This window comes from Rhinolophus ferrumequinum, chromosome 12 (genome assembly GCF_004115265.2).
Source record: "Rhinolophus ferrumequinum isolate MPI-CBG mRhiFer1 chromosome 12, mRhiFer1_v1.p, whole genome shotgun sequence".
Lineage (NCBI taxonomy): Eukaryota > Metazoa > Chordata > Mammalia > Chiroptera > Rhinolophidae > Rhinolophus > Rhinolophus ferrumequinum.
The window spans coordinates 1,096,802-1,124,652 of NC_046295.1; the positions used below are offsets into that span (position 1 = coordinate 1,096,802).

Consider the following 27,851-nt stretch of genomic DNA (forward strand, 5'->3'; position numbering starts at 1 on the left):
TATGGAAAGGTTGGAGAGGCAGGGCTGTGGCTCGAATGAGGGCTGGTCACCAGCCACATGGTAGCTGCCCAGCTGTGGCTCTGCACTCCGCTGGATGGCATGATCTCAGTGTGGAAGGCCCCAAATCCAGTGGGTTTGTGTTGAAAGGTGAGCCCGGAGGGCCAGGAGCCATCTGCTCTGGTCAGTTCAGGTCTGTGTTGGGCAAGGGTGTGGAGGCCTCTGGGGGCTGGTGTGTCTCCCCAGCTCCAAGCATGGTGTTCCGGTGGCCAGTGGCCCCGGCCCTAGCTTCCCAGCAAGGTCTGTCTGGGGCCCTGATCGCAGCCCCAGGCTCCCACAGGCAGCTCTGAGCAGGCAGCTGGCCGTGGGTGGTCCTCCTGTGGGTGTTTTCCTTCCCGTGAGGATGACGGGAATCAGCCCTGAACCCAGGCCTCTCACCCGGCAGGCCCAGAGCAGCTTTCTGCAAGAACCTGCTGCCATTAGGTGCAGGACCCTCAGTAACTGAGTCCATGCTGTCCGTCAGCTACAGGAGACTGCTGTGGTCTGAGAGGCTCCAGCTACAGGACCTGGCAGGGAAGGTGCCCGCGCCTGGTGCCCTGCACAGTCACTGCGCCTGGGGCCCTCCGCCCACACCAGGCACCCCAAAGGGCCCCGTGCACCCAGTAGGTCCCCATCTGGAATGCGACCAGTCAGGGCCCTTCAGCGCTAATACCAAGTCGATGGGTCTGGACTGCCGCTCAGCCTTTTTGTTTTCATTTGCACATTAGAGATCCCAGCAGAACGTCACCTCCCTCTCCCCAAGACAGCCTCAGCACACAGGCTGCACTAAAATTCTGAGTGCAGCGCGTGCAGCTCTTCTGCAGGAGCCTGGGCCGACCTTTGCCCCGTCCTCAAACACAGGAGGCAGCGGCCTATGTACCAGGGCTGGGGTGCTGGGGAGAGTGCTGGACACCCCAGGGAGCAGCGTGGCTGTGGGGGCTGTGGTGGGAGCACAGCAGACCCTCTGTGATAGTGCAGCCTTGCTGGGTGACCTTGGGGGCTCCTTGCCTGCTCCCTGGGAGCAGGGTGAGCTGGTGTGGCAGACCCTCCCGGCCAGCTCATCTGCTGTCTAGTTGGACACTGACCGTTAGGTAGGTCACACCAGACACTACAGTCACATGTCGCCTGCTGACACTGACAGTCTCTAGGGACTGCAGGGTCCGGCAGCCCTTGGTGGAGGTCCAATGACAAGGAGGGCTTGCTGTGCCCTGGTGGACCCCTGTCCACCAGATGAGACTGAGTGGAGCAGAGAAGCAGGTCAGCCCAGCCTCCCACCTCCATAAATAGGACCCCTTGTATTTCCTCTGTGACACCCACCACTGGCCTGGTCAGGGCAGCTGTCCGAGATCCAGGATTGGCCTCAAACCGGCAAAACAATGTATCTTTTTGCACTTGGAAACCCCTCCATGGGCCTCTTGGCCAGACAGAGCCAGGCCCTGCTCCAGTGAGTACACCCCTGGCTGACATTAGTGGGGTTTCCTGCCTCAACCAGTGGGGCTCCCCAAAGCCCTACATTTGAAAGCCAAGTGGTATGCTTTACCTTTATTGTTTGTTGTTTTTTTTTGTTTTTTGTTTTTTTTTTTGAATATGCTTCTAGAGACACACATACTTCTATCTGAAGCTTGGGGCTTGGCCCTGCACCTCCGCCCCTCGGTGAAACTCTTGTGAACTGCACACTGACTCGGGGACGCCCAGTGAGCCCAGGCGGCTGGTCCCTTCTCTCTGAACTGCTGGCCTGTGCTCCTCCTCGCACACTGATGTCTTTTGCTTAGACTGTGGTGGCTTGTCCCCGTGTGTGCTGTCCTGCCTAATCCTGTGGTCTTGTGTCGTTTCTTTTTCCCTTGCAGGGTCTGCCTTGAAGCGTCTCTGTCTAGGCAAAGAGCACAGCAGTCGTAATTATCGGGTTTCTTTACCCCTTGTCCGCTCTCCATTGCATGGGCTTTATTGTGGCTAGTGTGCATCAAGGTTTCTGTGGCCAGGCCTGGAGCCACGGGCCACTGGGCAGGCAGCTGTGGCCTGCTCTGCGTCCACCCTCTGCGGGTGCTGCCACGTCTCCACCTGGTGGGACAGTACCCCTCCCTGCCCCGCCCCCCCCACCCCCCGCAGGTGCCCCTTCGCGTCCTCATGGCTCCTAGACTTTGTGCATTCTTGCCAGTTTACATCTAACAGACTCTCCTTCTCCAGAACAAAACACATTACCATTTGTTAATTGGCTCCTTTTCCAAAACCATAGGAATGAGTGTTTCCTTGAAGTGCTAAAGATGAGTGCCCCCCCCCAGAGGAGAGATGCCGGGACAAAATGGGTATCAGTCCACCTGGGCCGCCCACTGCTCTCATCTCGCGCCTTGTTTGTTTGTTTTTCCTTTTTTCTTCTCTGGCTGAAATGTTCATGTAGCTAAGCTCTGCGTGTGTAGAATCTCATCACTAATGTTTAACTGTGTGTCTGTGCTTTTTCGTTGCTAGCCACTAAAGTAGACTACATTTTGCAACGGCTTGTTTGAAGAGATGGTCATTGGGTTATTTTTTTTAATGCAGAACATTTAAAAATTGGCTTATTCAAAATTGCCAGCCAGGAATTATGTTGGAGGGAGGGAGGGGACACAGTTTTTTAAAAGTCAGATGTCCTGTTTTGGTCATTTAAAACAACCTGTCAGTGAAGTGGCGAGTGCACTCGTCTTGGTCCCGCTCTAAGTCTTGGCCGCGGGCCTCCCCAGCAGCTGGCCCTGCCAGCTCCGCCTGGGTGCAGTTTCTGTGTCTCAAGTTCCAAACCACCAAGGAATTCAAACCACCTATGAATTCCTTTAAATTCATAGGAATGCCCGTGATCTAGTCTATCGCCATCATTTTCCCTCCGCTGGAAGAACAGCGGGAGCTGCTGTGTGCTGAGCCCAAAGCGCTGACCCCTCTGAGCCTTGTCTTAGAGCTCAGAGTGCAGGGGCCTGAAGAGGTCCCCCAGTCTGTGCCAGGTTTGCTGCGCTCACTCACTCTGGAGCCTGGTGGGCCCGAGCAGTGTGGGCACAGGGTGGATGCTGAGTGAGGCTGCCGGCCGCTGGGGTCCTGTTCTGGCACCTGGCTATGAGATGGCCACACAGCCCAGTCCCCTGTGTCTAAAACTGGCACATGGTCCCCTCAATGCAGACCATCTCCTGAAGCAAGGTGTTGTCCAGCCTAAGCGCGCCATTGTACGAATGACTGCAAACTGGCCATTGTACTGTTGGGCAGTGTCACCAACCCTGGCCTGTGTGTGCCTCCCCAGGGTCCTCCACCAGCAGCCTGGTCCCAGGCCCCGAGCCAGGTCCCCCGCCCGCCCTGCATGTCCAGGCTCAGGTGAACAACAGCAACAACAAGAAAGGCACTTTCACGGATGACCTTCACAAGCTGGTGGATGACTGGACCAGCAAGACAGTGGGGGCTGCTCAGCTGAAGCCATCGCTCAACCAGCTAAAGCAGACGCAGAAGCTGCATGACATGGAGGCTTCGGCTGGCTGGCCCCTGGGCCCTGGCGAGGTGCAGGCCGTAAGTGGGGCCTGGTGGGGTCAGGGACGGGGTGGGAGCGGGGCTGCAACCTCAGGTCTCAGCAGAGCAGCAGCATCCAGGGCCACCCCTTGTTGGGCTTTAGTTCAGGTATGCCCGGACCACGTAGGGCGGAAGCCACGGGCTGCTGCCTTAGGTTTTGTCGTGTGATGCGTTCCTGTGTCAGGGCTGTCAACTTCAAACCTACCTGAAGGAGTGTTCCCTCTTTTTCAATCTTTGGAGGACTTGGTGCAAGATTGTTATTTCTTCCTGAAACGTTTAGCAAAGTTCACTGGTGAGACCATCTTGACTGGGAGGTTTGTTTGTTTGTTTTTTTTTTTTTTTTTTTGAGCGTGGGAAGGTTCCCTATGACCTTTTAGTTTGAAAAATTTCATACATACAGAGGAGTTGAAAATTCTGCAGTGAACTCTCATGTACCCGCTACCTGCATGTTGTGGTTGACATTTTGCTGTTTTTCTCACCCGTCTGTCTATCCCTTGAGGGTAAGGTTTTCTTCATGGATTCAATTTCTTTTATAGTTTTAGTGGAACTCCTCGTTCTTCTTTGTGTTCAATTCTCTTTTTCTAGCAATTGGTACATTTCTAAATTTATCTAAGTTTTCAAGTTCATACTACCTTCTCTTTTCATGGTTCGCAGGATTTCAGTGATGTCTAGTTTTTCGTTCCTGCTGTCGGTGATTTCTGCATGTGTGCACTTTCACTCTTATACAGTGTCTTTAGGGGTTTATAAATTTTTTTAGGTCTTCAAGGACCTCATTTTGGTTTTGATGATATTCTTTATTGTATGTTTCATTAATTTCTTTTATTATTTCCTTCTACCTTTGGGTTAATTTTTTATTTTTTTACTTTTTAATTGGGGAATTTGGGGGAACAGTGTATTTCTCCAGAGCCCATCAGCTCCAAGTCGTCCTTCAATCTAGTTGTGGAGGGCGCAGCTCAGCTCTTAAGTCTAGTCGCCGTTTTCAGTTTGTAGTTGCAGGGGGCACAGCCCGCCATCCCATTTGAACTGGCAACCTTGTTGTTGAGAGTTCTCATTCTAACCAACTGAGCCATCCGGGCACCCCACCGGTAGCTCAGTGGCAGCTCGTTGCCTTCAATCTGCCATATTTCCCTGAAAATAAGACTGGTCTTATATTAAGTTTTGCTAGACACATTAGGGCTTATTTTCAGGGGATGTCTTATGTTTTCATGTACAACAATCTACATTTATTCATGTACAAAAATCTACATTTATTCAAATACAGTCATGTCATCATCTTCTGGAACATAGTCATAGCTCTCCAAACCCCAAATTCCTGCTTGAATTTCTTGCGACTCCATTTCCTGTAGAACCATTGGCCCCAATCTCTCATGTCCAGCAATAGAGCTCTCCTTAAATGAGCACTTCTTGTCCATGAAGCCTGCTCGTAGTGCATTGGCAACACAGCTGGCAGTGATTTTATCCCATGAATTCTTCACCCAAGTCATGACCTCTTGCAGGCTAGGCTTCACCAAGTTTCCACACTGATTTCTCTCCTTTCTATTTTCAGTGTAGTCATTAATGTCCATTGCCAAACGGTCCTTGAATGGCTTGTTTATGGCAATATCAAGCGTCAGGAGATAGGCAATCATTCCTGTGGGAATCATTATTTGATCAATTCTTCTCTCTACAAGGAAGTTCTTCATGTCTTTAGCGCAGTGAGTGCTGGCTGCATCCCAGACCAGCAGACCTCTTTGGCCACCTCTCAAAAGAAGTGGCAGCATTAAATCGACCCACTTCCTTATAACTGCTTGTGTGCACCAGGCTTTTTTGGTTTCAAGAACATAAATGCCTGAAACACATTCAACCTTATCTTTCTTGCCCTTAATGGTGATTAGAGGTGGGGCTTTCTTTCCATCCAGAGGAATTGCCAAAGTACAGGTAACACGTTCACTTTCGTAACCAGTGGAGGAAATGTAGACTGACGAGGCAGCCCTCTGACCATTTGACGTTTGAGATCCCTGGCCCAGAAACACTGCATTTTCATCCATAGCAATCATGTTGGAGAGTTGGTATGTAGGAAAGTCGATGCCATTAACAAAGGACTTGAATGCAAGTGCACATTTAATAACTTCAGCATCTTCCAGCTTGAACAGTGCTGTCAATCTTAGAGACAGTTCATATCGCTGAAGGAAGCCATCCAGCCAGTGTTGTGATGCTTTGAATTCTTCTGGGGATGTTTCTAACTGTGGTGCCATTGTGAGGGCAAATGCTTGAATATCAGCCCTGTGCACAACCAAAGCCTTTGCTCTCCTGTCAGCAGTCCATTCACAGATGATGTCTTCTGGCTCAGGAAATAATGGTTGCTGACCTGATCCATACTTGCGCTTCCTAGAATTTCCCTCGTCCACCTGTTGACTGAGGTTATCGTACTCTGCTCGCCATTTCAGACCACTCGGAGATCCAACTTCTCCTCTTTGCAGAAAGCTATAAGATTCTTGCTCCGGGAACCCTCCACAATTCCTTTCTTGTACTTGACAGAATAGCTCTTTCTTTTTGCACTCATCTTGTTTGGGGGTGAAAATATTATTCCCTTTAAATCTACCATTAAGTCAAGTGTTAATTGAAGACTTATGAGACAGGAGTGGGAACAAAAATGATGACAGTTAAGAATGATGGTCCACACAAAAGGGATGAAAAATTGCAGGTACCAAAATTCAGAAAACGTTTCTCTATTTCACATGAGTGCAATAAGTACATGCGTTACAACACAAGATGTATTGAATTATGAAGATTCATATTAGACACAGCCCTGTCTGTTCATTATCAGGTGCGCATGTTATTCGTGTGTTGTGTCTGTACTCCGATTTGTCATTTGGCAGTAAGTCTCGAGTTCATCTGTTTACATAGGTGTTTACCTCTCGTCCAAAGGCACCCGCTTGGGTATTTATAAATACTTAATTATAATTTATATTATCATTTATTTTAAGTATTAATGTCAATACGTCCTTCGTGTGTTGCAACGGATATACTAAATGTGTCTGTCTGGCTGACTATCTTAACTGGGGCTTATTTTTGGGGTAGGGCTTATATTACGAGCATCCTGAAAAATCATGCTAGGGCTTATTTTCCAGTTAGGTCTTATTTTTGGGGAAATAACGGTAGTTGTGGAGGGTGCAGCTTACTGGCCCATGTGGAAATCGAACCGGCAACCCTGTTGTTCAGAGCTTGCGCTCTAACCAACTGAGCCATCTTTCTGTCCCGGGTTCCTTTTTTGTTCTAGAAAGTTTCTTGAGATGTGCAGTTCATTGATTTCCAGCCTTTCTTCTTTCATAATGCAGGCTTCAGACTATAAAATTGCCTCTAGTGGTTCTAGCTGCATCCCAAAAGTTTTGTTATGTACATTTTCTTTGGTCTTCAGTTCAAAATGTTTTGCAATTTCCACTATGATTCTAAGCAATGTAGTTATTAATTTCCTCGTGATCTTTTTATTACTGTTTTTTAGCCTAATTGCACTGTGATAAGAGAACAAATTTTGAGTGTTTTCAGTTTGTTAAAACTTACCGGGACTAGCTTTTTGATCGAAGTGGTCCATCTTGCTTCCCTGCTCTATACATGGCTGCTTGAGCCAGCCTCTTTCATTCCCTCTCACACGCACATTACCCATCTAAACCTGCCCTGTTTCTCTTCCGACTGCAGCTATACCTTCATCAGTCTAACTCAGGTCCGTTCTCCATCATTCTGCAACAAAGTTGAGAATCCTTCACATGGCCCCAAGGCCATGCAGGGTCAGTGCCCGAACCGTGGGCAGGCTTGCGTCAGCTCTGCTGTCTGGGCCCCCACACCGGCTCTTTGCCTGTGCTGGGCCATGTCCCGTGTGTCTGTCCTGCTGATCCTGTTGCTCAGATGACTAGGATTCCTACTAAGGTTTTTTGTTTGTTTGTTTGTTTGTTTTTTGTGGTAAATCTATAGAACATAAAATTTACCATTTTAATCATTTTAAGTGTATAATTCAATAACATTAAGTATATTCACAATGCTGTGCATCCATCATCACTATCCATATCTAGAACTTTTTCATCATCCCAGTCAGAAACTACTCATTAAGAAATGACTCCAGTTCCCTCCCTCTGGTACCTCTGGTTGTCCAGCCCGTTAACTTTTATTCTACTTTCTGTCTGTAGGAGTTTGACTATCTGGGTACCTCATATAAGTGGAATCATATCAGTATTTGTCCTTTTCTGTCTGGCTTATTTCACTTAACATAATGTTTCCAAGGTACATCCATGTTGTAGCATGTTTTAGAACTTCATTCTCTTCTTTCCAATTTTTTTATTGTGCTAAAATACACATAACATAAAATTTGCCATCTTAACCATTTTTAAATGCCAGTTCAGTGGCATTAAGTACATTAATATTGTCCAACCATCACCACCATCCAGCTCCAGATTTTTTTTATCTTGCAGAACTAAAACTGTGCTCATTGAAAAGTTACTCCCTACCCACCTCCCCCAACCCCAGCCCCTGGCAACCACCATTCTACTTTCTGTCTCTGTGAATTTGACTACTCTAGGTCCTCATATAAGTGGAATCATATAACATTTGTTTTTTTATAACTGGCTTATTTCATCTAGCATAATGTCCTCAAGGTTCATCTATGAGTCAGAATTTCCATCCTTTTAAAGGCTGAATAATAGTCCATGTGTATATACGACATTTTGTTTATCCATTCATTCATCCATGGACACCTGGGTTTAGCTATTGTGAATAATGCTGCTACGAACATGGGTGTACCGATGTCTTTTTGAGACCCTGCTTTCAATTCTTTTGGGTGTATATACACAGCAGTGGAGTCGCTGGATCATGTGGTAATTCTATTTTTAATTGTTTGAGGAATTGCTAAACTGTTTTCCACATGGCTGCACCATTTTATATTCCCACCAACAGTACACAAAGGTTTCGGTTTCTCTTCCTTTTTGGCAATACTTTTTATTTTCTAATTTTTTTTAATAGTAGCCATCCTAATGGATGTGAATTGTGGTATCTCACTGTAGCTTTGATTTGCATTTATATGATTAGCGATGTTAACATATTTTCATGTGTTTATTGACCATTTGTATATCTTCTTTATCTGTTTTTGAATAGCATTTTGTTGTTCAATTGTAGGAGTTCTTTATTAATCTCTTATCAGATATATGATTTGCAGATATTTTCTCCCATTTTGTGGATTGTCTTTTTACTCTGTGGATAGTGCCTTTTGATGCACAAAAGTTTTTAATTCTCATGAAGACCAGTTATCTATTTTTTTCTTTTGTTGCCTCTGTCTTTGGTATCATATCCAAGAAAACATTGCCAAATCCAGTATCATGAAACTTTTCCTGTATGATTCCTCCTAAGAGGTTAATAATTTTAGCTCTTATTTTTAGCACTTTTATCCCCTTTGAGTTAATTTTTGTATATGGTGTTAGGTACGAGTTCAGCTTTATTCCTTTGCGTGTGGATACCAGTTTTCCTAGTAGTATTTGTTGAAAAGACTGTTCTTTCCCCTTTGAATGGTCTTGTCACCCTTGTTGGAAATCAATTGAACATATGTACAAAGGTTTATTTCTGTAGTCTCTATTCTATTCCATTGATCTATATGTCTGTCCTTTTGCCAATATCATACTGTTTTTATTTCTGTAACTTTGTGGTAAGTTTTAAAACCAGGAAATGTTGAAAACTTTGTTTTTCTTTTTCAAGATTGTTTTGGTATTGGAGGTCGCTTGAAAATCCTAATGAAATTTAGGATGGGCTTTTTATTTCTTGAAAAAATGCCATTGAGACTTTAATAGTGATTGCATTGAATCTATAGATCACTTTGGGAGTATTGACATATTAACAATACTAGGTCTTCCAATTCATGAACATGGGATGTCTTCTTTAATTTCTTTTAGCAATGTTTTGTAGTTTTCAGTGTGTTCGTCTTTTAACTCCTTAAATTTATTCCTAAGTGTTTTATTCTTTTTTTATAATATTGTAAATGCAATTGTTGTCTTAGTTTTCTGTTCAGATTGTTCATCATTAATATATAGAAATGCAACTGACTTTGTACCCTGCAACTTTGCTAACTTCATGAATTAACTCTAACAGGTGTTTTGTTTGTTTTGTTTTGGTGGATTTTTTTTTTAAGGATATCTACATATAAGATGATGTCACCTCTGAACACAGATCATTTTACTTCTTCCTTTCCAATATGGTTGCCTATTATTATTATTATTATTGTTATTATTATTCCTTTGCCTAATTCCTCTGGCTAGAACTTCTAATACTATATTGAATAGAAGTGGCAAAAGCAAGGATCCGTGTCTTATTCCCGAGTTTAGAGGAAATGCTTTCAGTCTTTCACCATTGAGTATGATGTTAGTTATGGTATATATATATATATATATTTGGCTTTTATCATATTGAGAGAATCCCAGGTTTGGCCAGACAAAGATGTACACCTTGTGTCAGTCCTTCAGGTGGCCCCCAGACAGGTTCGGAGAGACATACTAAATAATTTGTGAATAAGATCATCTCTGCTCCCTCTAGAACATGGTACCGCACTGGGAATGCAGGCCACCTTCTTCAAGACAGCTGTAAAGCCAGGGAGTGGGTGGCCCAAGGCCAGTAAAAATACCACAGTGCTTTCCTGCTTTTTAAAATTTGCTTTTTTCTTTATTTGCCTTTACTTCTACTTGGTTATTATAAATCGTTAGCTGTTTTCTGGAGTTCTGATAAAGTTAGTTCTGACAATTTCTGGTTGTTTTTTTCAATGGTTTTGTGGAAGGATGGAAGTTGGGAACTGCCTACTCCATTTTGCTGATATCACTCTTAAGGAGTTTCTCTGTGTTTATGTATATTTGTCAGTTATCGAAAGAGGAATTTAAAAATTTTCCATTATGGTTGTGGGTTTGTGTATTTCTTATTGTAGATCTGTTGATTTTTGCTTTATACATTTTGAAGCTATGTTATTAGGTATATTCAAATTTAGGTTTACCATGTCTGACTTGTAAGTTGAACTTTTTAACATTGTGAAGTGTCTCTATTATGATCTTTGCCTTTAAATCTACTTTGTCTGAAATTGCTGTAAGTATGTTAGCTTGTGTTGGGTTATTATTTACATGGAGTATGGTTTCCCATTCTTTATTTTGTCTTTCTATATCCTTGTTTTATTTATTTTTAAACAGTCAGCTGCTTTGTTCTGAAGACTTGTTATACTATAAATTTCACACATTTGTTAATTTTTCAATTAAATAAGACTTTCAGTATTATTTTATATTAATTTCAGGTGTACAGCATAGTGGTTAGACATTTATATAATTTAAGAAGTGATCCCACTGACTAGTCTAGTACCCACCTGGCACTATACATAGTTATCACCATATTACTGACTACATCCCATGACTAATTTGTAACTACCAATTTATACATTTTTAACCCCTTCACCTTTTTCACCCTGCCCCCCCACACCCTGTCCCATCTATCATCCTGATAAATCTAGTACCTATCTGACACCATACATAGTTATTACAGTATTATTGACTATTTTCCTTATGCTACAGCCCCATGACTACTATGTACCAACCAATTTGTACTTCCTCATCCCTTCACCCTTTTCACCCATTCCCCCCAATCCCTCTCCCATCTGGCAACCATCAAAATGTTCTCTGTATCTATGAGTTTGTTTCTGTTAGATTCCACAGATAAGCGAAATCACATTCCATCTCTCTTGCTCTGTCTGATATACCCCACTCAGCACAATAACCTCCAGGTCGATCCATGCCGCTCCCCATAGCAAGAACCCATTCCCTTCCATGACTGAGCAATATTCCATTGTGTATGTGTACCACCTCCTCTCTATCCATTCATCCATTGACAGAAATCCAGGCTGCTTCTTGGCCATTGTAAACAATGCTGCAATGAACATATGGATGCACACGTCCCCTTGAAGTAGTGTTTTGGATTTCTTCAGTTAAATACCTAGAAGTGGGATTACTGGATCCTTCTTTGCTTCGTGTTATTGCCTTTGTTTTGAAGTCCGTTTTTTCTGGTATAAGTATTGCTACTCCAGCTTTTAAAATTTTCGTTTCCATTTTCCATTTCTTTTAGTCGGTGTATGTCTTTCGATCTGAAGTGTCTCTTGTGGGCAGCATATGTATGGGTCTTGTTTTTTTATCCGTTTAGCCACCTATCTTTTGATGGAAGCATTTAATGCATTTACCTTTACATTTAAAGTAATTGTTGATAGATATGTAGTTATTGCCGTTTTATTATCCATATGTTTTTTTTCTCTCAAGTCCCTCTAACATTATTATTATTTTTAATTATTTTATTGGGGAATATTGGAGAACAGGGTATTTTTCCAGGGCCCATCAGCTCCAAGTTGTCCTTCAATCTAGTCGTGGAGGGCGCAGCTCAGCTCCAAGTCCAGTCGCTGTTTTCAACCTTAGTTGCAAGGAGTGCAGCCCACCATCCCATGCGGGAATTGAACCAGCAATCTTGTTAAGACCTCGCGCTCTAACCAACTGAGCCATCCGGCCATTCCCCCCTAACATTTCTTGTAATACTGGTTTGGTGGTGATGAACTCCTTCAGCTTTTCCTGTCTGGGAGTTTCTTTATCATCTCCATCAATTTTAAAAGATAGCCTTGCTAGATAGAGTAATCTTGGTTGCAGCTCCTTGCTTTTTATCACTTTGAATATTTCGTGTCAATCCCTTCTGGCCTGAAAAGTTTCTGTTGAGAAATCAGCTGAGAGTCTTATGGGGGCTCCCTTGTATGTAACTAGTTGTCTTTCTCTTGCTTCTCTTAGGATTCACTCTTTGTCTTTAATCTTTACCATTTTAATTATAATGTGTCTTGGTGTGGGCCTGTGTGGGTGCATCGTGTTTGGGGCTCCGTGCTTATTGGGCTTGAATGTCTATTTCCTTTGCTAGGTTAAGAAAGTTTTCAGTCATTATTTCTTCAAATGGGTTCTCAATCCCTTGCTTCCTCTCTTCTCCTTCTGGTACTGGTATGATGCAAATGTTGTTAGGCTTGACGTTGTCCCAGAGACCTCTTGAACTATCCTCATTTTTTTTGGATTCTTTTTTCTTTTTTGCTGTTCTGATTGGGTGTTTTGTGCTACCCAATCTTCCAAATCCCTGATTTGATTCTCTGCTTCCTCTAGTCTGCTGGTGATTCCTTCTAGTGTAGTCTTCACTTCTGACTGGCTCTTTATTATGGTTTCTCTGTCCTTTTTTATGCTTGCTATATATTTATTGCAGTTCCCATTAAGTTCCTTGAGAATCCCTATAACCAGTGTTTTGAACTCTGTATCTGGTAGGTTGCTTGCCTCCATTTCTTTTAGCTCTTTTTCTGGAGTTTTCTCCTGTTCTTTCATTTGGGATGTATTTCTTTGTTTCCTCAGTTTGGCTGCCTCTCTGTGTGTGTTTCTATGTATCAGGTAGATCTGCTACATCTCCCAGTTTTGGCCAGGTGGACTTACGTAGTGGGTGCCCTATGGAGCCCAGTAGCACAGTCTCCCTGGTCATGTGTACCAGGTACCCCAGGAGTTTCTCTTGTGTGGGTTGTGTGTACCCTCCTATTATACCCGCCTTGATTGCTATTGGCATGTCAGTGGGTGGTATTGACTCTTAGGCTGACTGGCTATGGGGTTTGGCCATTTCCATAGCTTACGAGCTGCTGTGTGGGGGGCTTACTCCACGGAGCCAGATTCACCCCAGTGGGCTCTGGATCTGTTGAGACCATCCTTCGGGTGTGCTACTTGTGGAGCCAATGGGCGGTGCCCTGCTGTGGTCTGAAGCCAACTTCCAGATATGTTGGTTCTGGGCCTTCTTTGGAGGGGCTCTGGTGCAGGCCCTGGTCAGCCGCTACCTGGTAGGAGCTACAAAGAGATCTGTGGTTGGTTGATCACTGTGCTAGACCTGGGATAGACCACACTGTGAACCCAGAATGGCTGCCACCAGTACCAGGCCTGGGGTAGCTCTGCAAAAAGCCCTGAGCACCCAGAAGCCTGCTGCCACCTACCCACTCCCATAAAGCTCAGCTGATGATAGAGTCTCTTGTGACATGTGAGTTGCTTGAGGCAGGATTTCAGGGAATCACCAGGGTGGGACGAGTGGTGTTCACCAGATTAATGCAGATTTTGGTTTGGTGCCAGTGCTGAGCTTGGAGCTACTCAGCAAAAGTCTCAGAGTACACCGAGGCCATCTGCTGCCACCTGGGGCCCGTGGACCCCCAAGAGTTGTCCAAGAAAGAGTTTAATGCGGATGGGGCTGGTTGCTTGCTGAGAAAGTGTCTTTGTCATTGCGTGAGTTGGGTGTGACGGTGTCCCAGGGAGTCACCGGGGGGAGCGAGCAGAGTTCACCAGGCCAGTGCAGATTCAGATTTGGCTGTGTGGGGAAGGCCTCAACACAGGAAAGATGGCGCCCGCCTGGCGGCTGCATGGGAGAACTCTACACAGGGAAAATGATGACTGTCCCTCCTGTCTTCTTTGCCTTGAAGCCTCACAATTCAATCTTTCCTCGTATATCTCTGACACCTCACAAGTCACTGTATCTCCACCGGAGTCCAGGGAGAGTGCCTACAAGCGAGTGAATCTGTGCATGGGCCCTTCAAGAAGACATCTGGGTTTCCCACAACCTTTTTGTCTCACCCGGGTGGTTGAAATCCCCAGTTTTTCACAGCCAGATGTGGGGGCTCCTCTTCCCAGCACCAGTAATCTGGGCTGGGGAAACCAGTGTGGGTCTGGGTCCCTTGCTCTTCCAGTGGGGAATCTTCACAGCTGAGATATCCCTCCAGATTCTTAGCTGCCACATGGAGGTGTGGGGCCAGCCCATTCTGCATCTCCGCCCCTCCTACCAGTCTCGATATGGCTTGTTCTTTATATCCTTAGTTATAGGGGTTCTGTTCAACTGGACTTCATGTAGTTGTCTATCATGGTTGACTTTAAATTAGTCCGGTGATCAGAGTTCACACCATGTCTCTTGCATAAACAACTTAAACAATGTGTCATCTACTAGTAGTTCCAGGTTTGCTTTCTGTAGTCTCTTAGCTGTCTGCTCTGGATAGTGCATTTTGTACTAAAAGGCCCAATTCTCTAAGGCAGATCCATGGCAGGCCTGTAAGGCATCCACTAACCTCTTATCAGCCAGCCTTCTGCAGAGACCTTAGTTGGTGATTGCTGTAGTAAAGCTTTTCATTTTCTTAATGATGGAAGTGAAATGGCAGAAGTTTTAATTTTATTAAGGTCCAGTTTATCAAATTTTTTATGTTCAGTAATTTTTTTATTCTAACTAAGGAATCTTTGCTTATTCCAAGACCAGGAAGATATTCTCCTATGTTTTTTCTAGAGGTTTCATTGTCTTAACTGTTGTAGTCAGGCCTGTAAGCCACCTCAAATTAACTTTTGTTTATAATTTGATGTAGGGGGTCAAACTTTTTCCTGTATGCATATCTGGTTGTTCCAGGACCTTCCTTTCCATAGACATTCATCATGTGGCTCTATATGTGTAGATCCGTTTCTGAACTCACTGTTTTTTTCCATCGAGCCATTCTTTTATCCTAACGACAGTACTAGACCCTCTTAATCATTGTAGCTTTATAGTAAGTTTAATGTCTGATACTGTAAGACTTGTGGCATTAATCTTCTTCAAGAATTAAAAATTTTTTTTCTAGGTCCTTAAATTTCCATATACATTTTCGAAACAGCCTGTTAATTTCTACAAAATAACCTGCTGGGATTTTATTGGGTCTTTTGATCAACTGTGTGAGATTTGACATATTAATAGTGTTGAGTGTTCCTATGAACATGATGTTTCTGTTCATATCCTTTTTATTTTCTCTCTGCAAAATTTTGTAGTTTTCAATGTAAAGGTGTTACACGTATTTCATTAAATGTTTACCTGGGTAGTGGATGTTTTGGAATGCAGTTGTAAATTGTATTGTTCTAAAATTTCATTCTCCAGTTGTGTGTTAGTATATAGAAATGTGGTTGAGTTCTGTACCTTGTATCCTGCAATCTTGCTAGGTTTGCTTGTTAGTTTTAGAAATTGGTTTGTTCATTCTTTTGGGTTTTCTCCATACACAATCTTGTCATCTGTAAATAAAGACGGTTTTACTTTTTTTTTCCAGTCTGTGCCTCTGTTTCTTTCCTTGCCTGGGCTGGGACTTCCCATGCATGTTGACTAGGAGCAGGGGCACTGTGGGAAAGTGTATTTGGCGTTTCTCGTCTGTATAGGATTTAGCTTAGGGTTTGGCAGAGCCTCTTCCAGGATGGAGGAGGTGCCTCTGGCCTCGACTGCTGTGCTTTCCTTGGACTGTGGCATTCCTCAGACGCATTCCCTGCATCTGAGGAGAGCACCTAGGGGTTCTCCCTAGGGGTGTAGCTGGAGTGAGGTGCAGTGATTTCCACTGGGACAGCCGCGTTGCACTTCTGGGCAAACCCCACTAGGTGGCGATGTTTTATCTGTTTTTAGTTGCTGGATTAGCTATGCCAACATTTTGTCTAGGGAGTCTGAATGAAGTTTGTCGGTCTCCTTTCTTGTTGCATTCTCCTCAGGTTTTTGCATCATGGCCGTGCTGGCCTCACCAGCTGTCACTGCTCACTGTGCCACCCTGTGCCGCTTCTCTGGGGTGTGAGAGCAGAGGAGCTGTCCCCCCAGGCTCTAGGCACGTGCCCCTCACAACTCCTGGCTGCTCTGGGCCTCCCGTGATGGCACTGACCAGTCAAGCAGGAGGCTTTTGGGTTGGGGTGTGTGGTCTCTTTGCCCCCTCAGGGGTCAGGCCCCACAGGGCCTGCTCTGGCCTGTGGACAGCAGAGGCATGTGACGCAGAGGTGAGGTGGCCAGGCTGCAGATTTGGAGAACAAGGAAAGATGGCCTCTGCCTCCCGCCCCCATGCTGTTACTCTGGTGTTAGCTGTTAGAGGGTACCCCAGGGCAGGTCCTGGAACACTGTCTCCTGAGGATGGAGAAACTTCGGGGACCCCTGGGGCCACTGGGGGAGGCCAGCTGACTGCAGCTGCATGTGTCCTCCTCTTCTTGTCTTGTAGATGAGCGCACCTCGAGCAGCAGTGGGGACGCCATGTCCGGCCCTGGCGCCTGGCCCTCTACCCACCACGGTCATTCCTGGAACTGCCCTGACCCTGCCCGTGCCCACGCCAGGTACTGCCCTCTCTGGCCTCTCAGTCTCGCCCTGTGCACTGCCTCTGGGCCAGTACAGAAGCCTGCTCCCAGCTCCAGTCGCCTGGGGTCCATGGGCAGCCCAGGCTGGCAGCCAGAGCCCTGCCTGGGGGCCAGACTTGGGCACAGGAGGCGGTCCTGTGCTCCCCATGTGCTTACCGCCGCCTGCGGTCTGTACGCCCAGTCCCAGGCTGCGGATCATGTAGCTCTCTAACCACTTGCCAGATGGAATGCACTGAATTGAACAGCCTGGAGGAGCCTGGTTATGGCTTGGCGTCTGAGTTTTGCCCTGCCTTCCCGAGGGTGCCCAGTGAAGGGGTCAGTGTGAGGAACCTTGCTCCCTTGTTGCTGCAGACCCCATTTTCTCTTAGGCTCCATTGGTCTACACTCACAGACTTTACACCTACTTCCTGCACTTGAATCGATGGTTAGAACGTTGTAATCACCCTGCAGAATTACAGTGCCTTGAATTCCAGCTTTTCTGTTCCCCAATGGAAGGAGATGTTTAAAAAATCATATATTGGAAAAGGTGTATTTCATTTACAATTGGATTGTGCATTGATAACTTTATTTCCCATTAACTTGCAGAGATATAAATGGTTTACAAATCTGAAGCTAAAGTCTAATCTTTAGTTTTCTGTTGTAAATGGCTTTTTGAAAAAACAAATTGAACTAGTGACACTAAATATTGAAGAATTGCAAATGGAGGGGAGCTCTGACTCCTGCTCATCACAGGAGGTCTCTCTGGGCTCAGTGGCACTGGTAGCAGACAGATGGACACATACCCTCAACTGCAGCTCTGAGGCGCTGCCAGCAGCCGCCCGTGATGTATGGTTCCTGGGGCCGTGCCTTGCTCGTGGCAGTCGGTCTCTTAGGAACAGAGTAGTAGCTGTGTTGGGCTGTGTGGAAACTGCTGGAAAGTACTAGGTAAGCAGACACACCCTCAGGCCCCAAAGCCAGGCAGGGCTACTGTAAGGTGGGGAAGGTCAGGGTATGTGTCACAGCAGGCCACCACCCTGCAGTGACAGTGTGGCCCCTTTGTATCCGGGGTCCAGCCTACCCTCCTGCTGGCCCTCCTTCCTTTTCCATCATCTTTACTGAGGACTGTGGCCTCCTGGGCCTCGACTTGCCACGCGGTCACAGGCCAGTCTGCCTACCTCTGGGCCCCAAGCTGCTCACCAAACACCAAGGTCACCCTGCTGGGGGTGGGGTGCTCCTCCCCTGGGGCATCAGTGGGACTTATCCCAGACGGGATCAGACAGCCCCAGTGGGAGCTGCAGGCCCTGCTTGTCACTGCAGCATGTGGCCTGGGTCGGGTCCCTCTGCGCAGTCCCACTCCCCAAAGGGAGGCAGCTGGTTGGGCTGCCGGGCTGTGAGTGGTAGCATCCTGCTGTACTTTGGGACCTCAGTAGAACTGGCTAACTTATTTTGCTTTAAATTGATTATTCCATCAATTAAGTTAGAATTACATTTTCTAGGCAGTTACGCAGAATCTTCTGCCAGGGCACGATGCTGTAGTAAGAGATTCTGTTCTGTGAGGTGCCCCATGGTCCTTTGTTGCGTCTGGTTCCTGAGGGTGGTGGAAGCTGCCCTCTCCTGCTCCCCTCCCGGCACCAACTTGAGGTGTGGAGTTCTGGCCTTGTACACGAAAGCTCAGTGGCATGGAATCCCCAAGAGATTGTATATGTGAAGGAGAAAAATAAACATTTTTGCTTGAAAACAGTGTGGAACAACATCTTTTTCTTATTCTCTGTCCATGTAAAAGCCGAACCAACCAGCCTCAGGGGGGACAGGAGAGGGTAGCCGGGTGGGTGGGCAGGCAGCGGGGGCCACCTCCCCGGCGGGAGCCAGGTGTGGTGGATGCTGCGCCACTGGGCTCGGGCTGAAAGTGAGGTGTCAGGCGGGACCCCGTCTTGTGCACACAGTGCCAGCTGGGTGTGGCCTGGGCCCAGAGGTCAGCCAGCCTCTGCCAGCTCCGGGCCTGGCGTGGCCTGTTCACTCTGCTTTCAACCACTCAACCTGAACTGCGTTTAGACGTGGGGTAGGCTCTGCCACACAGACAGAGGGAGTCCCATGGTCAACTAAACAGTGTCCCTGACCCCTGTCTATGTTGGCTGTCTTCCAGAAAGCTGGGTTTGGTGACTCTGGATGAGGCATCAGGAGGCGTCAGGTTCTAGGTCTTGTGAGAGGAGGGTGTGGGGCTGGGGCCGTCTGAGGGTCATGCAAGGGACTCTGCTGTCCTGTAGGCGCAGGGTCGTGGTGCAGGTGTGGGTTTGGGGAGGGTTCTCCCCCACCCCTCATGGGGTTCATCATGTGCTCCTTGATGGCCTCACGCTCAGTGGCCTGAACTCCTGCACGCACTCACGCTAGGGGGCACAGCACCTCCTGCTCTGCCCAGCTGGGGTGGTTGCCTTGGTCTGCTGGTCCCACACTCCCACTGAGATGTGGTCTGGCTTTGTGCATCTGCCCGTGGAAGGATGGGGACCCCCCTGCTGTATTTGGTGCCTCATCTCAGTGCTGGCATTGGGCAGAGGCCAGGACATCTGGGTTTGCGGTGCTCACGAGCCACTGGCCCCCCTGTTGCTTCCCAGGCACTGGGAGGCCCTGTCTGATTTGGGCAGGTGGTCAGTGTGGAAGGGGGCTGGATGGCGGAGGTGGCCTGGGTCCCTCTGCACAGTGCGCAGGTTACAGTCGGGTCCCCCGGTCCCCTGAAGAATGTGACTGCTTTGGCATCACTTCTCCACCTTCCAGGGCCTGGTGCGACTGTGTAGGGCCCGTAATGAGCTGTGGCGGTTTTGTCTTCTAGATTCTGAGAGTGAGAAGCCCGACTGAGCCCAGGCAGGCTGACCTGACCCAGACGCCAGGCCTTGTGTCGTCACGCAGAGAAGCGAGTCCGCGCCTCGTGTCAGTTCACTGTTTTGTAAACACTTTCTAAGCATTTTTTATTCACAATTGGAAACACAAATGTAATGCAAGAATAAAAAATATTTTGGGGGAAAAAGGACTTTGGTTTTTCAAACTCTCCTTTCTGGTGGTCCCTAGACAGGCAGGTGGCCTGATACAGCAGTGAGCAGGTGAGGGGTGCTGGAGAAACTTGGGACCTTGCAGTGGGCCCTCTGAAGTGCCCACAGCTGAGGGAGTCCTGGGTGTGGCGATGAACATTTGCAGTGTACAGGGCGCTTTACAGGGCACCTGAGAGGTCGAGGTCCTCGAATCAGATGGCAGTGGGCTAGATCAGACAGGTGACGCGAGGTCCCACCTCTTGAACAAGCAGCCGAGGTCAGGATGGCAGGTGGCCTTGTCCGTTTTCAGGCGTTTCCCCTTCAGGCCCAGGGCAATGTCCATTTTGTGCAGTGTCCATCCCTGGCCTGCACAGACATGGATGTTTGCACACAGCTCCATTTCGCCAACCTTCTGGCTCCCCTGCTCCATATCACTTGGAGGCATGTCTCTGCCTCCCAGGCCCACAGGGGCATCCACAGTGGCCTTGAAACGTCCCTCCAGAAATGTGGGGGGTGGCATCGCAGCCTGGCTCACAGGAACGGGCTCACGTTGGGACCTGGGTACTGGGCTGGAACTCAGGGCTCACCTGCATGTGGTGGGTAAGTGCATCTTTGTTTTCATTGATTTCCCATGGAACTGAGTGCTTCTGGGGTGAAATGTGGGATGGGGATTGCAGCCCCTGGGGCGTGTCACCGTTGGAGCCCACAGATGCTGCATATGATACTCCAGCTGTCACGGCTTGCTTCAGACCTTTATCTTCATCCCAATGAAATGTCAGCTTCTGAGACTCAACTCCTGTCCACCTGGCTGATGAAAGCAGAGCAGCGCAGGTTTCCTTCTCCCACAGCTTCTCTGGGAGCTTATGGGTGCAGTGGGAGGGCTTGCAGCCCTGGCATCCGCCTGAGGTGGGCAGGCATGGTGTCAGTGTGGGTGGGGGTGGGCGCAGCATGGGGACCTGCACAGGGCTGCCCACCCCTTCTTGCCAGCGGACACACCCCGCCAGCCTCCCGACCCTGCTCTGCTCTGATAAAGCAGAGGAGGAAGTGTGCCGCCAGACTTAACGATGTCCTGTCTTTTCACTCTTCGGTTTGTCACTGTTTGTGGCTCCTGTTAGTGCATATCTAATGACGGTAGTAATGCAGTTTACCTTTTTGGACAGCAAATTTATTTAAATCATTCCTTTTAAGCAAGTAATAGTACAGGTGCTAATGGTAAAAATGGGTCTTAAGATAGTAATTAGTGGAAAAATGGTAAGAATAGTACATGAACTAATGGTAAATATTGTGAAGGCAGAGACATCTGTTTACACCAGGGGTGTCCAAACTTTTTTCAACGTTTTTCACCAAGGGCCATACGTGGTAAAATACACAAACAGCCGGGCCACTCACTGGAGGTGAAGTACGTATTGCCTCACCTGGTTTATGTAAGTAAACTAAATATATTTTTGGAATTTGCTGCGGGCCAATTGACAATGGATCGCGGGCCGCAGTTGGCCCCCGGGCTGCAGTTTGGACAGCCCTGGTTTACAGCATCGCACAACTGAGAGCTTACTCGCTCCCCCAGCATGAATTGCCTTCTGAGCAGGAGCCAGTCTGCACTTCTAACTCCTGGGAACCTGCGTAGCAGAGTCTGCCCCACCCCCACTTGGAGCAGTGGGTTGGGTTCTCCCTGCAAACCCTCATGGCGCTCTGGAAGTTCTCCATTGCAGGGCTGATAAGCACAGAGCTTAGACACGGCCGGGGCCGAGGGGAATGAGTTGCAGGAGACCAAAATTGGTATTAGAATTTATTTGGCGTGTTTGAGCTGCAGGAGGTCAGGCTAGAAAAAATACAAGTCTCCGAGCAAAAAGGGGTATGGTGTTTTAGAGTTTTATAGGAAGGGGTAAATGAGGTTGTTCCCCCTTCAATGCTTCAGGGGGATTTCGTTGCATTGTCTCTAGCAACCAAGGGTTTTGGGCATGACCAAGCCCTCCGGCTCCACACTCTGGCCCTCAGGCCCCAGATCAAAAGCCCCAGAAGACAAAGTACAAAGCAAGACAGGATAAGATGGTTTCCACATTCCAGGCGGATTCTCCAGGCCTAAGGCAAACACGAACCAGCAGGTACAAGGTACAAAGCAAGACAAGATGGCTTTTAAGATAAGAAGGTTCCTGTTCCCGGCCTAAATATGGCCTAACAAGATGGAGGGACAGGCCAGTGCTGGTGACGATCAAGCCGTCACCCTCTGTGTGTGTGTGTGTGTGTGGGGGGGGGGGTGTTCTTGCACGTAAGTCTTCTGGGGCCCTGCACACCCAGCCTCCAGAGCCCCTAGGGTAAGTCCCAATCCCTGTCTGGGAATCCAAGGCTCTCTGCTGTCCACCTCACCCATCAGATGGGTTCCCTGCTTCAGACTTGGCTGCAGGGACATGGCTCGCCAGCCCCACCTCTGCCTCTTGCTGCTGCTGCTCACTTTCCTGCAACTCCAGCAGGACCCTCACCAGACCCCCAGAGGGGTCTCATGTGTATGTCTCCTTTATCCCTTTGTCACGCTTGGCTTTAAGCCTCCCAGGGGCAAAACTTAAGGGCACGTTTCCTATCCTGCACCTCCCAGAACAGTCATCAACAACCACAGCTTCTGCACCCGTCATCTCTTTGTTCTCACAGGGCCTCCGTGTGCACACCTGGAAAGCTCTGTTGTCTCTTCCTCTTATAAGGACACTAATCCTATCGGATTAGGGCCCCACCCTTGTGATCTCATTTAATGTTAATTACTTCCATGAAGTCCGTATCTCCAGATAGTCACATTGGGGATAAGGGCCTCAACATGAGTTTGGCAGAACATATTCAGTCCATCACACCACACATGGTTTATTAAATAATTTTGGTACACAGTCTATTTGTAATATGAAAACTATACTTATCCCTACTTGCATACACACACATTTTCAAACTAAAATTAAGTGAATACGAGAGAAAGAGGGAGAGAGAGAGAAATAGAGAGAGAAGGGGGTAGTGGTCAAGACATATTTGTGGCAGAAAACTGGAAGGAATCACTTACTGCTCTTTTCTGTGCCCCACATTAGCTCACCCTCCCCAGCGTTCAGAACCACAGACCAGAGGCCAGTGGCCAGTGGTGAGCACACTAGCCCAGCTGCAAGGGGTTCATCAACGCACCAACATGAAGGTCTCAGAGCTCTTGGTTTAGAGCTCAAGCACACAGAACCACAGAAAAGAGAAAAAGGGGAACAAAGAACAAGTGAAATAAATAAAAATCAAATTGCAAGATGGTAGAATGAACCCTAACTATATCAATAACCAAATTTGTCATGGTATGTGAATGATCACTTTGATTAAAAGAAATTTTCAAATGACGTCATAGGAATGGCGGCAGCGGGGCGCACTTTCTGAGTTCTCCTCCGGATCTTACTACAAATGGGACCTATACCCATCAAAGAACTCTATGCTCATCACACAGAACAGCTAAGAGACTCGTGGAAGGATTACTTGAAGGTGCGCTAATTGGGCGAGCAGGGGAAGGAAGGAAGGGAGCGGAGTGAAAACTCGCAGCCCGCGGAGGCATCCCGGCCCGCGGCGGGTCCCGGCCAGCGGCGGTGGCGAAAACCGCGGTGGCACCCGCAGTTCCGGGCACGCACGGGATCCCAGGGTGGAACGGAGAGCACAGAGACCAGGAGGTGGGCTCTTTCCCTGCATCCCACGGCTGATTTCTCCCGCCGGGAGGGCGGCTAGTGGGCCCTAGGGCAGACAAAGAACACAGATTCCATACCTGGGCCCCTCCCCCCCGCTCTTCCAATCCTACCCCCGCCCTTCCAGAGACTTAAACTGGACCCTGAACTGAGGAGTAGTGTCAGATTACAGAGGAGCCATAGTGCTCAGGCTCTGGGAAGCCTGACAGGCAGCCCTGACCCAGGGAAGAGGCTGGGAAGAGTGTGATTTTGGCTGGGCTGGGAGAGAAGAGACTCCTCCATCCCCAGCCACCACCTTTTCTGGCCTGCGGGAGGAGGGTGACGCACGGCTGGGTTGGGAGAGAGAAGACCCCTCATGTCCAGCCCCCACCCTTTCTGGCCTGCCTAGGGCGGGGCAAGTGCAACTGCAGAGACACTCCCAGGGATCAGCAGTAAGGCAGACACAGCTCTGGGCTTTCAGCAGATCAGAAATCTCCCGCCCGCACCCCCCCATACACACACACACAGAAGAAGTGCCCTAAGACTCAGAAGTACTGCACATGGGCTGGTGGTGCTACTTTCAGTGTCCATATGTGCAGGCAAGGGCAGAAACTGCACTGACTTTGTAAAACTATCATCCAGACCCCTCAGGCCCACGCATTTAAATCTACAGTCCCAAAGTCACTCTGGGCACCAGGTGACCGGCTCTGCCTGCGCAATAAGCAGGGGGCTCTTTGGTACAGCAGAGGACAACTTGAACATTACTTGGTGGGCTTAAGCCAAGACTGGCGCTGCTTTTAGTTTTGCTTTGTTTTGTTCTGTTTTGCTTTGTCTTTATATCTTTGATATCTTTGCCTGTGTCGAGTGGGGGTTATCGGGTGTTTTTACATGTGAATGTATTTGATTTTTTTCTTTGTTGTTGTTGTTGTTGTTGTGCTTGGTGATTTGCTTTGTTCTGAAACTGCCCTACCAGGGTCCAGCTTAAGAGGCACAAGATTCAACATATCCGGAGGCCAACTCCAGACCAAATCAGAATACTACTGGGTTTGACCTACAAGTCACACGCCCAGAGGGAATTCTCTGCAGGCACAAGAGCCCATAGAGGCCAAACCACATTTAAGTGGTCAATCCTCACACAGCAGAACGCCCTGTGGTGGGCAGAGCCAAGTCTCTCAACGAGTCAGCCTAGGAGTTAACCCCACCTACTCACAAGCAAAAGCAATTAAAGATCTTCTTGAACAGGAAAATATACACAATACAAGACTCACCTTTGGAGCACACACAGAGGAGAAGAACGAAGTAGTGCAAGTCAAATATAAAGGACACAGACTACATAAGATAACCTAGCAAGAACTAAGAACTCTAGGGGATCTACCCACCACATCAAAGCAAACACAGAGAGTCAGCCAGAATGGGGAAACAAAGATACACGTCCCAAATAAAAGAACAGAAGAAACCTCCACAACTGGAACCAAATGAAGCAGAGATAACCAACGTTTCAGAGACAGAGTTCAGAACACTGGTGGTAAGAATGTTTAAGGAGCTTAGAGAAGACATAAAGAAGGATGTAGAAATCATAACGAACAACCAGTTAGAACTAAAGAACACAATTACCGAAATTAAGAACTCACTTGAAGGAATTACCAGCAGGTTAGATGAAGCAGAGGATCGAATCAGCGACTTAGAAGACAAGGTAGCAGAGATCACCCAAACAGAACAACATAAAGAAAAAAGAATAAAAAACAATGAGGGTGGCTTAAGAGACCTCTGGGATAACATCAAGCGCAACAACATGCGCATCATAGGAATACCAGAAGGTGAAGAGAGGAAGCAAGGGATTGAGAACATATTTGAAGTAATAATGTCCGAAAACTTCCCCAACCTGATGAAGGAAACCAACATATAAGCCCAGGAAGTGCAGAGAGTTCCAACCAGGATAAACCCAAACAGGTCCACACCAAGACACATTATAGTTAAAATGGCAAAAGTTAAAGACACAGAGAATCCTAAAAGCAGCAAGAGAAAGACAGAGGGTTACATACAAGGGAACTCCCATAAGACTATCAAATGACTTTTCTACAGAAACATTGAAGGCCAGGAGGGAGTGGCAGGAGGTACTCAAAGTGATGGAAAACAAAGGCCTACAGCCTAGATTGCTTTATCCAGCAAGGCTATCATTTAAAGTTGATGGAGAGATAAAGAGCTTTCCAGAAAAAAGTAAGCTAAAGGAATTTATTACCACCAAGCCAGCATTGCAAGAAATACTAAAAGGACTTCTGTAAATAGAAGAAAGATCAAAACAACCTAACTACAAATTTAAAAATGGCAATAACTATGTACCTATCAATAATCACTTTAAATGTAAATGGATTAAATGCTCCAATCAAGAGACATAGGGTGGCTGACTGGATAAGAAAGCAAGACCCTTGTATATGCTGTATACAAGAGACTCACCTCAGAACAAAAGACACACACAGGCTGAAAGTGAAGGGTTGGAGTAAGATATTTCATGCAAATGCAAATGAGAAAAAAGCTGGAGTTGCAATACTTACATCTGACAAAATAGACTTTAAAATGAAGAACATATTAAAAGATAAAGATGGGCACTATATAATAATAAAGGGATCTATCCGACAAGAGGACATAACCCTAGTAAACATCTATGTACCCAACATAGGAGCACCTAAATATATAAAACAGGTACTGACTGACATAAAGACAGAGATCAACAGTAACACTATCATAGTAGGGGAATTCAACACACCTCTGACAACAAGGGACAGGTCTTCCAGACAGAAAATCAATCTGGAAACAACAGCCTTAAATGATACATTGGACCACTTGGATTTAATCGATATTTTCAGAACATTTCACCCCAATGCTGCAAAATACACATCTTTCTCAAGCGAACATGGAACATTTTCCAAGATAGACCATATGTTAGGCCACAAAACAAGTCTTGATAAATTTAAGAAAATTGAAATCATACCAATTGCCTTCTCTGATCACAATGCTATGAAATTAGAAATGAACTACAGGAAAAAACTGGAAGACACACCAATTCATGGAGGCTGAATAACTTATTACTAAATAATGAATGGGTCAAGCAGGAGATCAAGGAAGAAATCAAAAGATATCTTGAGACAAATGAAAATGAACACACGACGACCCAAAATCTATGGGATGCCGCGAAAGCAGTCCTAAGAGAGAAATTCATAGCATTGCAGGCCTACCTAAAGAAACAAGAAACATCACTAATCAACAGTTTATCGTCACACTTAAGGGATCTGGAAAAAGAACAGCAAAATAAGCCCAAAGGGAGCACAAGGAAGGAGATAATAAAGATCAGAGAGGAAATAAATGAAATAGAAACCAGAAAAACAATACAAAAAAAATCAATGAATCCAAGAGTTGGTTTCTTAGAGAAGATAAACAAAATTGACAAACCTTTAGACAGACTCATTAAAAAAAAGGGAGAGAGGACCCAAATTAATAAAATCAGAAATGAAAGAGGAGAAGTGACAACGGACACCGCAGAAATACAAAAAGTTTTAAGAAATTACTATGAGCAACTATATGCCAACAAATTTGACAATCTGGATGAAATGGACAATTTTCTAGAAGCATACAATCTTCCAAGGCTAACTCAAGAAGAAACAGAAAACCTGAATAGACTGATTACCACCACGGAAATTGAATCAGTAATCAACAGTCTCCCAACAAACAAAAGCCCCGGACCAGATGGCTTTACAGGTGAATTTTACAAAACGTTCAAAAAAGAATTATCACCTATTCTCCTCAAGCTCTTCCAAAAAATCCAGAAGGAGGGAAGACTCCCAAACACTTTTTATGAAGCCACTATCACCCTGATCCCAAAATCAGACAAAGACACCACAAAAAAAGAAAACTACAGGCCGATATCTCTAATGAACATAGATGCAAAACTCCTCAACAAAATATTAGCGAACAGAATTCAGCAATACATTAAAAAGATCATACATCATGATCAAGTGGGATTCATCCCTGGTATGCAAGGGTGGTTCAACATCCGCAAATCAATTAATGTGATACACCACATAAACAAAATGAAAAATAAAAATCACATGATCATATCAATAGATGCAGAAAAAGCATTTGATAAAATGCAACAGCCATTTATGATAAAAACCCTTAAGAAAGTGGGAATAGAGGGATCATATCTCAACATAAAAAAGACCATATATGCCAAACCCACAGCTAACATCATACTCAATGGGGAAAAGCTAAAACCATTCCCCCTAAGATCAGGAACAAGGCAAGGTTGCCCACTATCTCCGCTTTTATTCAACATAGTGCTGGAAGTTCTAGCCACAGCAATCAGACAAGAAAAATAAATAAAAGGCATCCAAATTGGTAAGGAGGAAGTAAAATTATCATTATATGCAGATGATATGATACTATATATAGAGAACCCTAGA

The 27,851-nt window shown here is 46.4% G+C and overlaps 1 protein-coding gene across 1 annotated transcript in view; it reads left to right on the forward strand.

Annotated features, from left to right (window-relative positions):
• The window catches only part of WNK2 (WNK lysine deficient protein kinase 2), a 110,558-nt gene extending 92,108 nt beyond the window's left edge, over nt 1-18,450 (forward strand). Inside the window, exons 27-29 of the mRNA XM_033122000.1 lie at nt 1,884-1,928; nt 3,293-3,552; nt 16,601-18,450. Of these exons, the coding sequence (XP_032977891.1) occupies nt 1,884-1,928; nt 3,293-3,552; nt 16,601-16,936 (641 nt within the window). The 3' untranslated portion in view covers nt 16,937-18,450. The remainder of the gene's footprint in view (nt 1-1,883; nt 1,929-3,292; nt 3,553-16,600) is intronic.
• Nucleotides 18,451-27,851: the final 9,401 nt, after the last annotated feature.